The 13491-nt window shown below is 42.8% G+C and overlaps 1 protein-coding gene across 1 annotated transcript in view; it reads right to left on the reverse strand.

Moving 5' to 3' along the window:
• The window catches only part of TACR1 (tachykinin receptor 1), a 178978-nt gene extending 170111 nt beyond the window's left edge, over nucleotides 1-8867 (reverse strand). Inside the window, exons 1-2 of the mRNA XM_086327761.1 lie at nucleotides 8481-8867; nucleotides 7741-8407 (exon numbers count right to left, since the gene is read on the reverse strand). Coding sequence (XP_086183887.1) covers nucleotides 7741-8129 — 389 coding nt within the window. The 5' untranslated portion in view covers nucleotides 8130-8407; nucleotides 8481-8867. The remainder of the gene's footprint in view (nucleotides 1-7740; nucleotides 8408-8480) is intronic.
• Between the last annotated feature and the right edge of the window lie 4624 nt (nucleotides 8868-13491).

Below are 13491 nucleotides of genomic sequence, written 5' to 3' on the forward strand. Positions count from 1 at the left end.
CAGATAAAGCATTCCTATTTTCATGGTGCTTGCAATTTAGCGGGTGGGAGGGTGTGGGAAAGATCAACAAGTTACAGAGAGTTGCATAAACGATATACAAATATCCTGCATGAATGACAGGAATACACAGGAAGGACACCTCACTAGACCTGCAGATTAATGTCAGCTTCTTAGTAGAGGCAGCGCCTGAACTAAGTCTAAGAAGACAAAGTCAAGAGGTAGTACACCAGCCCTGTAGCAGGCGGATCTGGACAAGGTAACGGTAATAGGGTAATGCTCAGTTCTGGGCATTATTTAAGCTCTCAGTTAAAAGGACCACAGGGCTTCCCTGGTGCTTCAACCAGTAAAGAATCAGCCTGCAATGCGGGAGACCTGGGTTTGATCCTTGGGTTGGGAAGATCCCCTGGAGAAGGGAAAGGCTATCCACTCCAGTATTCTGGCCTGGAGAATTCCACGGACTGTATAGTCCATGGGGTCACAAAGAGTCGGACACGACTGAGCGACTTTGACTTGAGCAAATGGGAATAGCAAGTAGAGACAATGAAGATGGAAAGATGAAGGAACTACGGACAGTTAACCAAAATAGAGAAGCTTCAGGATGGATCTATCAGAGATATGGCCATAGGGAAGAGGCATTATATTAGTAAGGGCAGCCCCAAATCAGGGTCATTATTCTTTCAACAAAAGGAATGATTTTATAATGCTTCAAAATGGAATGAATTTAACAAATGAGACAACTTGAGTAAAATATTTAAGCAGAATTTGATCTTCTTACAATGATGCTATCTAGAAGGTTGTGGGGTTGAACTATTATTTGAGTGAAAATTTGTTAAAAGGGCTCTAACATCCTCTCTGAAACAGTAGGACCCTTATATCACTTTCCTTAGACTATATGGATTTCAAAAGCTACCTTGAGCAGGAGCGTACAGGCAGATGTCTAAGGCACATGAATGCAAGTTGCATGGGTCTCCAAGTTACTAGGGAGTGGCGAGTATGAGGATGATGCTAAAAGAAATTGTTTTTAATAGTCTATCCAAAGTAGAAACAAAATCCCCATTGGTATCGAGGCTTAGATGAGACAGTGTATTGGAGAACATGCCCCATAAGGTACCATTATAAACTGTATTAATATAAAATCCTCTTTCTAGTTTCCAGGTGACAAACATGACTAAATCATTATGATGATCCCCAATCCAATGCTCTTGAAGTTTGTTTTAAAAACCCAAACTTCGCATTGTTTTCTCTGTACTTTGCTGTTTATTTCCTCTTCCCCTCCTCTTCCTTTTCTTTATTTTACTCTAAGCCTTTCCCACATTCCCAAGGGTAGACCATTCCTTTGTCTCTGAACGCCCTCTGCGTGGTACTAACTGCATTGGGTTATAACGGTGTTCGTAACTTTGTTGATAGTTGAAGATTGAGAGCAGATGGGCAAAGGCAATATTTTTCTGCATTAGCATCTGGTACATAGTAAGTGCTCAATAAAGCTTTGCTGAATGGACAAATGGATGAATAAAAGGCCATTTCCCTCATTGCATCTAATTTTATCCACCCCCACCCCCACTTCATCCTGTGCTGACACTGTCTCTAACAGCTCACCAATGTTCTCTAATTGCCAAAACTAATGTCATCATCCTTGGATTCTAATGACACTATAATATAACCCATCATAACTCACCTCTCTTAATTTTTGTCACTCCACGTATTCTGATTATTCCACTACCTCTCTGTTTCTTATTTTTTCCCTTCTAATACCTGGTAGAACATTTCCATGAATCCCTGGCTTCTTTTCCGGAAACATATATAGGTAAAAGAGATATTCTCTACTTTCAAATTTCCAATAAGCCATCTGTTCAGAAAATTCCTAAATATAGATTTTGTTTCCCTAGGTTCTTCTCTAGCCCCACCTCTCAAATTGCTTGTTGGGCATTTCAAACTTATCATTATATTTTCACATAAAATCCAACAAAAACTATACTCATTTTCTTCTGACCAACTCCTCCATCCATTTCTTGATTCACTTGTGAATTCACTCAAATTGAGTCAGGCTGTCATTCTCCCCAAATACTTCGCAACTTTTTATTTCCATATTGCTGTTGTATAGTTTGTTTTACCTAAAATATCACCTTTCCTTAACATCTTCTTTAAAAATCTTATACAATCTTCAAGGCTCAAATCAGTTATCACCTTTTGAAGCCTTTCTTGATCATCACTGCTAGATTACCTCCTGCCTCCTCACTCCTATAGAATTTGTACAATACTTATGAAACCTATCATGTAACACCTTATGTTATAGTTACCTTTAAATCATTATGTATCATAAGCCCTTTGAGGGAAAGCATGAGGCCCTGATTCAGGAACCACGTACCTGGTGGCACCATCCCTTGATGGACTGGAGATCTTTTTCCAGTTTAACAGTGAGTGTTTCTCGCTTACAATCTTTATTCTACTATTTTCTAATTGAACAACAGTAATAGTAGTCAAGTGGTCCTATGATGTGCTTTTACATTGAAAATTACTCTTTATTTTCCCCCAGTTGAACCCATATATGTTTCTGACAGCCAACCCCCCACCCCCACCAAAACAAGGGCTTCGACCATTCAGGACCCTGGGGGCTCCTATGATTTGGGAAAGGATGTGGCAGGGGCAGTGGGGCAACTCCAAAGCAGGTGGGCAGCAGACCTCTCCAGGAAAGGTCCTGCAGCCAAATGGTTCATCCAAGATGTAAAAAACTCAAGAAGGTCTGTATCGACCCTTATATTCAAGATTCATGATTTGAAAAGACAGGATCAGTTACCAGGGATGAACTTCTAGTGAATGAATATTCTCAGCAACACCTGGGTGCTTAGTCATGGACTGTAAGATCTATCTAATGCTTGGGGCTGGTGCACTGGGATGACCCAGAGGGATGGTACGGGGAGGGAGGTGGGAGTGGGGTTCAGGATGGGGAACACGTGTATACCCGTGGCAGATTCATGTTGATGTATGGCAAAACCAATACAATATTGTAAAGTAATTAGCCTCCAATTAAAATAAATAAATTTAAATTAAAAAAAAATAAATTAGTGGAAAGACTTGCCTCTGGGTGTGATGGAGAAGGACTGCCCTGAGATATACAATGGGATCCAAGTCTGTCACCAAGGTGAGGTTCAAGGACAGACTGCAGGTCTAGCAGAGCCTTGGGAAGCAGGCTATTTAGACTTGTAGCTGAGTACGACTGGGAGTGGGATCGAGACCAGGGAATCAGTAAGCAGAGTTTTGTTATTTATGCATGTCTTGGTTCCTCTTTTCATCTCTCAGAGAGTTCATTCCCTCTTTTACCTTCAATCGTTACCCCTATATGAGGAAATATTTTTTTGGTCCTGAACAAATTTCATATTGTCCAGAGACCATCATCATTTGGATGTTTTCTTTCACTCAAATACAATATATCTATTTAGACCCAGTCTGAGAAGTAAGCAACATTTACCTTTCATTTGCTGAAATTAAAACAGCCCCTGCCAGGTAAAGAAACAGTGTTATCAGACTAGCACTTTTCTGAGCCTCTGGCTGCTGTGAGCTGGGTTCCAAGTCAGGTTCCCATTCGCTTCTACTGCCCTTCTTGTGGGGCTTAAGGATTGGTTCCCCCTCCTCTCTTCTTGGATGCTGCTTCACAGAACTGGAACCAGTCATCGTCACTGGCTCTGGAGGAGTGAAGGTGCCCCTCTCAGTGTCTTCCAACTTCCAATTTCATGAAACATCACACACATACCTTTTAGTTTTTAAAATACGAATTTTAAAATTTTGTTTTGAGTGGGAGAAATTACAGAGTTTTAAAAAGAAAAATCCTTGGTATTTGTTGGAGTTTAATTAGTAAACCTAATATTATTTAGTATATTTGTCTCTGCAACGTTAAAAAATTCTAGGTAACCATTGCCTTCAGTAAATGGATATTCTTTCTGAAGGGACTCTCATTATCTCTCTCTGTTCCTCTCCCTTCACTCTATGGAAAGTTTACAGGAAAGACTGAAATCAGTTCTACCATCTGCAGCTCAAGTCTTTTTCTCTGCCTACACTTTGTTTCTAGAAGGAAATTGGGCAAAGTTTACCAAGACAGTTTGACCCAGCTATTCAATTTTCAGGAGTTTATTCTATGAAAAGAACAAGGGATGCTCTCAGATTTCTGTCAAGAATATTAATTTCACAGTTACCTGTAATCATTCAAAATGGAAACAATATACATCTAAAAATAGAAGAATGATTAAATAAATGATTATAGCTATGCAATATAATGCATCCTTTAAAAATCTTATTTTGAAAACTATTTCCTGATTTGGAAAATGAAACAAAACAAAACACACACAAAAAAACAACCATTGAAACTGTTTTTATTATGATCCAAAATGTATATTGAATATGAGTGACTCTATGTGGCATAAGTAACACAAAAAAGTAAGTATAGCGTTCCAGACCTATATCTAGTTTTCTGTATTGGAATGGTAGATTGTTTACACTTTTTAAAATGGAGGTCTTGGAAATACAGCCTTGAGGCCTGACTACCTTGAAAATAGTTATAAACCCTGAGGGTGCCATTGATAATGTTCTTCCAAATGTTTTTATAGGAGCATGTATTATTTTATTTGCTCATTCATTTAATCAGTAAGCATATAGTGACTGCTAAGTACCAAGTACTCTTCTTCATTCTGAGGAGATAAAAGTAAACAAAACAGAAAAGACACGCTCCTTGCTCTGCCCAGGGTTTAGAATCCTTTAAAATTAGGAAGAAGCATTCTTTAAAATCTCATTTCATTTGGCCCAGTAATTTTATTTCTGGGAATCTACCCTAAGGAAACAATCAAGAAAACAAAATAAAATTATCATACAGAATTAGCAGATTCTCAACAGTAGGGAGATGGTTAAAGTAGTAATAGCATATTCATGTAATGGAATAATATTAAGAGGAAGCCACTACCATTATGTTACTGAAGAGTGTTAATAACATGAGAAAATATTATTCATGTTTTCCATTAATATCAATGGAAAAAAATAACCTACCAAATTACCTAGAATCTTACTTCAATAATGTAATGAAATAGTCATAAAAAGAGAAATTCAAATGTTAACAGGTGTTACTTTTGCATGGTGGAGTCGTGGGTGATTTGCATTTTTGTGTCTATGTTCTTCATGAACGAGGTTTAATTTTACAACCAGGAAAACCATGTTGCTTTTATTTTTTAAGATAATTCAAAGATGATCTGTTAAAAATTCAAGGAGCATACAAAAAGGTAATTTAACATTTCCTCCAAGTCTGCATCGCCATGGCGGAGTAAAGAAGAGATCATTCATATGGAGGCCTCTTCCTCTCTAAAACACTCTAGGGAAAGAATTGATGACCATGCCTGTAGGGGAGCTAGATTCACTGGAGGGCCTAAGGGGATTAATTCACTCTGCTCACGAGGCTGAGCAAGGAAAGCCAAAAGGAGCATTGGAGAACCTAGAGACACAGCCTTGAGGCAGCATCCCTAACTCTCCTTGAACTCTAACCCTGAGCATGCCGTTGATAACCTGCACATCAGGCACAAGTGGCATTTCTTGTCATTTCCCTCAGCTCTGACACCAGAGACCTTCTGATCTTACTGAGGGTGTCACAGGGAGTCAGGGTCCTGTGTGTAGTTTGCCTAGTGACAAACAGTGGAGTCTGAGATGTCAGAGTCAAGGCAGCCAAAATCAGGCTCCTTTCGCAACCCACTGTGAAGACCTTGACCCTGAATCCTACCCCTCACCTTCTAAGCGCAAAGAGAAAGAGAAGAGCTATGGAGCATGTCATTGCTGTATAAGCCAGAGCAGGAGAGCTGTCTGCTGGGGCTCCATCAGCTACTGAATGCTTGGGCTCACACTGACTGTCGGGTCTCCCTTGAGCTCACAAGTACCCAATGAAGTAAAAATACCAACTTTCCCTCTAAGTTAGGGATAATCAAGATAGTATGTGTAAAGCTGAAATGGCATCAGGCTTCACTGCATCAGTTATGCATCATGCTGTGAGTTTTCTAAGTTTAAGGGGGCTGAGAAGTTAAGGGAGCAGTCACTGCAGAAAGACTTACAGGTGTATCTGACATCCAGCAAAACAAATATCTAAAAACCAGAGTAGCGTAAGAGAGACATTCTCAAAAAAATTCATTTCAGTACCACTTTGAGTAATTGGTTCCTCTCCTACATTTAAAATATAAATTGACTCACCATAATTTATTTTTCACATTACATATTAAGCACATAAGAGTTGCATAAAGGGAATTTAAAAATCAGCATTTGGATATCACTGCAAAAGAAACATAGTTTCCTCTGATTTAAAAAGAGATTTGGCTATAGAATCCGCTCAAATCAATTACAAATTTTATGCAAAAGAGTTCAATAATTTTGGGAAAAAATTTTTGAAGCTTTTCTCATAGCTTCTTCTTTGGGTTTCTCATATTTATTTATCTCAGCAAGGCCATCAGAAGGACCCATTTCAAAATCACAGTGGCAGGTGTTTTAAGCATACCTCCACATCCTAGGTAAACATTTAACACTTGTGAACCTATAGATATACACATTAGAGACCTAGGGTACTCACAAAAAGTCAATACAAATAGAGCTATGCTCTAATAATTACTTTTCCATCATGCCACCTTAGGACCCACTTGAAAATGCCAGCATTTTCACTATTAATCAGCTTCTGGAACCCTAGCCTGTCGAATGCAGGAAAAAGCTCTCAGTTGCCTTTGATTGCCTTTGCCAAGCATGTTTCTCTATGGATACAGACAGTCTAAAAACATTGACCTTACATGGCAAGAGAAATTTTGAAAAACTCCTGGATCCCTATATGTGGAGTTCCTTAAGAACAACATAGCTGCCTCTCATTCCTGAATGAGAACTCCTAACAGCATAGACAGAGCTTAATTAGAATTCTGCATTTTATGATTCTAATGGAATGCTCTTAACATCCAAATAATATTAGAGGGGTAAGACGGGAGCAAAAAGCCCCTGAATCTTCAGGAAAAAGTGAAAATGAGGAATTTTGCCTACATGTACTCAAAATTGGAAAGCATCCAAAGGTTGAACAGCAGAAGAGCAGCCCTGCAAGGATTCACAGTACCCCAGTCAGGGGCCAGACCCTTGGCTATACCCTAGGTATCCCCTTTAGGCTGTAAAGGCAGAAGACAGAAGGAATATATGGAAAGAAGCAAAGCAGGAGTTGAAAGGAAAAATGTCAGGGAGATGAGTGGAGAAGGGGAAAAAAAGAGTTAAATGAAGAAAAAAAGGGGGGAGGGATGTTTCCAGGCGGCTCAGTGGTAAAGAATCTACCTGCCAATGCAGGAGATGCAAGTTCACTCCCTATGTGGGAACAATGCACTGGAGAAGAGAACGGCAACCCACTCCAGTATTCTTGCCTGGAAAATCCCATGGACAGAGGGGCCTGGCGGGCTACAATCCATGGGGTTGCAAAGAGTCGGACACAACTGAGTGATTGTACACACATATGTACATGTAATGGAAAAGAGAAAAATGGAAAGGAGTAGAAAAGGAAAGAGAGATAGAAAAGAAAAGCATCAGATAAGATTAAAATCCCCCATCAACAACTGACTCGGCTAGCTGTCAGTACAAATCCAGTGGTACAAGTGGTCAATCTCCACCTTGAACCATGCACTATTCCACCCTGAAGCTCCATAGCAATGCTATCTTCCTTTAAAGATACTTTTTCCCTTTTTCCACAAAGGTCAAGCTCACCTATCGAAGGCCACAGCCGTCATGGAGTAAATACTGGCAAAGACAGCAGCAATGGGGAAGAAGTTGTGGAATTTGCAGTAGAACAGGCCATAGTACCACTCATTGTGGACTGCGTAGGTGAAGTTCACCACAGTATTGAATGCAGCCATGGAGGCCTCTGCGAAGGCCAGGTTCACCAGGAAGTAGTTAGTAACTGTCCTCATTCTCTTGTGGGCCAAGATGATCCACATAACCACCACATTGCCCACCACGGAGGTCACCACGATGACAGTGTAGGCAGCTGCCCAAAGGACAATTTGCCAGGCTGGCTGCACAAACTGGTTAGGCTCCGAGATGTTGGTGGAGATGTTTGGAAAGAGGTCTGAGTCCACTGGGAGGACGTTATCCATTCTTCTGCTAAGTGATTAAGCCCTTCTCTCTATACACACACAGACCCTTTTGCAGCAGGGTCCTGAGCCAGCGCCTGAGGTCAAAAAGCCCTGTTTAACCCAGACGGGAGGGCTCGTAGGCGCTTTCTGGACAGAACCCCTTCCTTACAAGAAGACTTGACGCTCAAATAAAATCTTCTAGATGTGCTGTATATCCTTGGCTTTGAATTCCTCCACTTTTAAGCTTCAGGAAGCACTTGAGTTCTGTAATCTGCAAACAGCGTCTCTCCCGCGTTGAGCTGGAACAGAGAAAGAAATTCCACGGGTCAGGGTTCCAGGAGGCAGGAGACACCCCCCCCCACCTTACTGCACCTGCTGCTGCTTCCAAGTGCTGTTCTTCCTGCCTGTAGCGAGAAAGGCAAAGCCCTATGCTGCGTGAGGACTTGGGGGCGAAGATAAGGCTGGGAGGTATTAGTCACAGCACGACCTGTAAAAGTCAGAGTCTATGGCCGGGATTCTGGGGCCCTGGGTCCAGCTGGAGATTTTTTTCCTCTGCTTTCATTACCGCCGCCGCCGCTGCCGCCGCCGCCGCCTGCAGCTTTGCAGGCGCCTCTTGGCTCAAGTCCTGCTCAGCTTGGGAGTTAGCAGAACCTTGGCAGGCTGCGCCCGAGGTCTTTATAACAGGCTGTAGCGACGTCACCGAGAAGGGGCAGTACCTGGGCTGCGTACTCGCCGGCCCTCTTTCACAGGGCCGCAGCTGCACTATCTGTTGACAACCGGCTCACTGCACCATCACAGCCACCAAGCCTTTTGCTGCTACCTGCTGTGGGAGTCTGCAAACCGTGCGTGCTCCCAACACAATCCTGGAGGGGGCGCTAGCTAGGTCGCCCTGGAGTAACTGCGCCAGATGGGGTCCGCTGCTGCAAGCATAGATGAACCAAAGGGGAAAAGAAGGATTTGGGAAGGAGCTGCAGGGATGGACACCCAACATCCAAAGAGGGCGGGAATGCTGCCGTAACTCTGCAGAGGCCCCTGCCTCTGGCGGTTGGTGCTGGCGATGTGTGGGGATAACGTGCCGACGCTGCGCTCCCCACCTCGCTCCAGCCCGAAGCACTCCCCAAATACTTAGTTCCTTTCACTAGTAGACCGAATCCCTGGGAGGAAATGATAGTTTCTAAGCTTTGGAGAACATCTTCCTCAGCTCCCCTGGGAGCTTGGCCCCTTGCTCCGTGAAAAGCCCCAGCTAAGCTCTCCAGATGAGGCCCCTGCGCAGGCAGTGGGGACTGGGCTGAGCTCTCTGCTAACCAGTGTGTTTCCCAGACGCGCAGCTCTGGGCTCTCTGCCAGCACCCCCTGTCTCGAGTTCGCGGTCCAGCAACCTGCAGCCTCTGCCTCTGAGCCTCCCGGGACTGTGGGCCAGAGCCCATCCCCGGTAGCGTCGGGGATTCGTCTTCCTCTCACCAACCCGCTGCCAAGTTTGCATAAGCACTGGAGGAGAGGTCCGCCAGTCTTCGCTCCCCACTCCATACCCAGCCCTGGCGGGCTTTTAAGACCTTGTCTCCTACTCCAAGGCCATTTCAAATGGCCAAGCTGGAACAGGGTCCAGAGAAGCAGTAGGAAGGGCTCCCCAGTAGTTCAGTTCAGTTCACTCGCTCAGTCCTGTCCGACTCTTTGCGACCTCATGACGCCAGGCCTCCCTGTCCATCACCAACTCCCGGAGTTTATCCAAACTCATGTCCACTGAGGCGGTGATGCCATCGAACGATCTCATCCTCTGTCGTCCCCTTCTCCTCCTGCCTTCAATCTTTCCCAACATCAGGGTCTTTTCAAATGAGTCAGCACTTCGCATCAGGTGGCCAAAATATTGGAGTTTCAGCTTCAACATCAGCCCTTCCAATAAACACCCAGGACTGATTTCCTTTAGGATGGACTGGTTTGATCTCCTGCAGTCCAGGGGACTCTCAAAAGTCTTCTCCAACACTACAGTTCAAAAGCATCAATTCTTCGGTGCTCAGCATCCATACGTGACCACAGGAAAAACCATAGCCTTGACTAGACAGACCTTTGTTGACAAAGTAATGTCTCTGCTTTTCAATATCCTCTCTAGGTTGGTCATAACTGTCCTTCCAAGGAATAAGCATCTTTTAATTTCATGGCTGCAATCACCATCTGCAGTTATTTTGGAGCCCAGAAAAATTAAGTCAGCCACTGTTTCCCCATCTATTTGCCATGAAATGATGGGACCAGGTGCCATGATCTTAGTTTTCTGAATGTTGAGCTTTAAGCCAACTTTTTCACTCTCCTCTTTCACTTTCATCAAGAGGCTCTTTAGTTCTTCTTCACTTTCTGCCATAAGGGTGGTATCATCTGCATATCTGAGGTTATTGATATTTCTCCCAGCAATCTTGATTCCAGCTTATGCTTCATCCAGCCTGGCGTTTCTCATGATGTACTCTGCATATAAGTTAAATAAGTAGGGTGACAATATACAGCCTTGACATATTCCTTTGCCTATTTGGAACCAGTCTGTTGTTCCATGTCCAGTTCTAACTGTTGCTTCCTGACCTGCATACAGGTTTCTCAAGAGGCAGGTTAAGTGGTCTGGTATTCCCATCCTTTGAAGAATTTTCCACAGTTATTGTGATTCACACAAAGACTTTGGCATAGTCAATAAAGCAGAAATAGATGTTTTTCTGGAACTCTCTTGCTTTTTCGATGCTCCAGAGGATGTTGGCAATTTGATCTCTGGTTCCTCTGCCTTTTCTAAAGCCAGCTTGAACAACTGGAAGTTCATTGTTCATGTATTGCTGAAGCCTGGCTTGGAGAATTTTGAGCATTACTTTACTAGCGTGTGAGATGAGTGCAATTGTGTGGTAGTTTGAGCACTCTTTGGCATTGCTTTTCTTTGGGATTGGAATGAAAACTGACCTTTTCCAGTCCTGTGGCCACTGCTGAGTTTTCCAAATTTGCTGGCATGCTGGGTGCAGCACTTTCACAGCATCATCTTTCAGGATTTGAAATAGCTCAACTGGAATTCCATCACCTCCACTAGCCTTGTTCATAGTGATACTTCCTAAGGCCCACTTGACTTCACATTCCAGGATGTCTGGCTCTAGGTCAGTGATCGCACCTTCATGGTTATCTGGATCGTGAAGATCTTTTTTGTACAGTTCTATTGTGTATTCTTGACACCTCTTCTTAATATCTTCTGCTTCTGTTAGGTCCCTACAATTTCTGTCCTTTATTGTGCCCATCTTTGCATGAAATGTTCCCTTAGTATCTCTAGTTTTCTTGAAGAGATCTCTAGTCTTTCCTATTCTATTGTTTTCCTCTATTTCTTTGCATTGATTGCTGAGGAAGGCTTTTTTATCTCTCCTTGCTATTCTTTGGAACTCTGCATTGAAATGGGTATATCTTTCCTTTTCTCCTTTGCCTTTCACTTCTCTTCTTTTCACAGCTGTTTGTAAGGCCTCCTCAGACAGATATTTTGCTTTTTTGCATTTCTTTTCCATGGGGATGGTCTTGATCCCTGTCTCCTGTACAATGTCATGAACCTCTGTCCATAGTTTATCAGGCACTCTGTCTATCAGATCTAGTCCCTTAAATCTATTTCTCACTTCCACTGTATAGTCATAAGGGATTTGATTTAGGTCATACCTGTGAATGGTCTAGTGGTTTCCCCCACTTTCCTCAATTTAAATCTGAATTTGGCAACAAGGAGTTCATGATGTGAGCCACAGTCAGCTCCCGGTCTTGTTTTTGCTGACTGTATAGAGCTTCTCTCCATCTTTGGCTGTAAAGTTATAATCAATCTGATTTTGGTGTTGACCATCTGGTGATGTCCATATGTAGAGTCTTCTCTTGTGTTGTTGGAAGAGAGTGTTTGCTATGACCAGTGCATTCTCTAGGCAAAACTCAGTTAGCCTTTGCACTGTTTGTTTCTGTACTCCAAAGTCAAATTTGCCTGTTACTCCAGGTATTTCTTGTCTTCCTACTTTTGCATTCCAGTCCCCTATGATGAAAAGGACATCTTTTTTGGGTGTTAGTTCTAAAAGGTCTTGTAGGTCTTCATAGAACTGTTCAACCGCACCTTCTTTGGCATTACTGGTTGGAGCATAGACTTGAATTATTGTGATATTGAATGGTCTGCCTTGGAAATGAACAGAGATCATTCTGTCGTTTTTGAGATTGCATCTAAGTACTGCATTTTGGACTCTTTTGTTGACCATGATGGCTACTCCATTTCTTCCAAGGGATTCCTGCCCACAGTAGTAGATATAATGGTCATCTGAGTTAAATTCACTCATTCCAGTCCATCTTAGTTCACTGATTCCTAGAATGTTGACGTTCAGTCATGCCATCCACTGTTTGACCACTTCCAGTTTGCCTTGATTCATGGACCTGACATTCCAGGTTCCTATGCAATATTGCTTTTTACAGCATTGGACCTTGCTTCCATCACCAGTCACATCCACAACTGGGTATTGTTTTTGCTTTGGCTCCATCCTTTCCTTCTTTCTGGAGTTATTTCTCCACTGATCTCCAGTAGCATATTGGTCACCTGTCCAATTGGGCATATTGGGCACCAGAAGCATATTGGGCTTCCCTGTCCTTCACTATCTCCCTCAATTTGCTCAAACTCACGTCCACTGAGTTGGTGATGCAATCCAACCATGTCATCGCCTGTCATCCCCTTCTTCTCCTGCCTTCAATCCTTCCCAGGATCAGGGTCTTTTCAAATGAGTCAGTTCTTTTCATCTGATGGCCAAAGTATTGCAGTTCCAGCTTCAGCATCAGTCCTTCCAATGAATATTCAGGGTTGATTTCCTTTAGGATGGACTGGTTTGGTCTCCTTGCAGTCAAAGAAACTCTCAAGAGTCTTCTCCGACACCACAGTTCAAAAGCATCAATTCTTTGCCACTCAGCTTTCTTTATAGTCCAACTTTTACATCCATACATGACTACTGGAAAAACCATAGCTTTGACGAGGTGGACATTTGTTGGCAAAGTAATGCCTTTGCTTTTGAATACACTGTCTAGCTTGGTCATAGCTTCTCTTCCAAGGAGCAAGAGTCTTTCAATTTGATGGCTGCAGTCACCACCTGCAGTGACTGCTTCCATTGTTTCCCCAACTATCTGCCACGATGGACCGAATGCCATCTTAGTTTTTTAAATGTAGACTTTTAAGCCAACTTTCTCACTCTCCTCTTTCACTTTCATCAAGAGGCTCTTTAGTTCCTCTTCGCTTTCTGCCATAAGGGTCATGTCATCTGCATATCTGAGGTTATTGATATTTCTCCCAAAAATTTTGATTCCAGCTTATGCTTCATCCAGCCCGGCATTTCATATAATGTACTCTGCATTTAAGTTGAATAAGCAGGGTG

Source organism: Bos grunniens, chromosome 11, assembly GCF_055505025.1.
Source record: "Bos grunniens cultivar Pamir isolate PY7600 chromosome 11, Bosgru_T2T1.0, whole genome shotgun sequence".
Classification (NCBI taxonomy): Eukaryota; Metazoa; Chordata; class Mammalia; order Artiodactyla; family Bovidae; genus Bos; species Bos grunniens.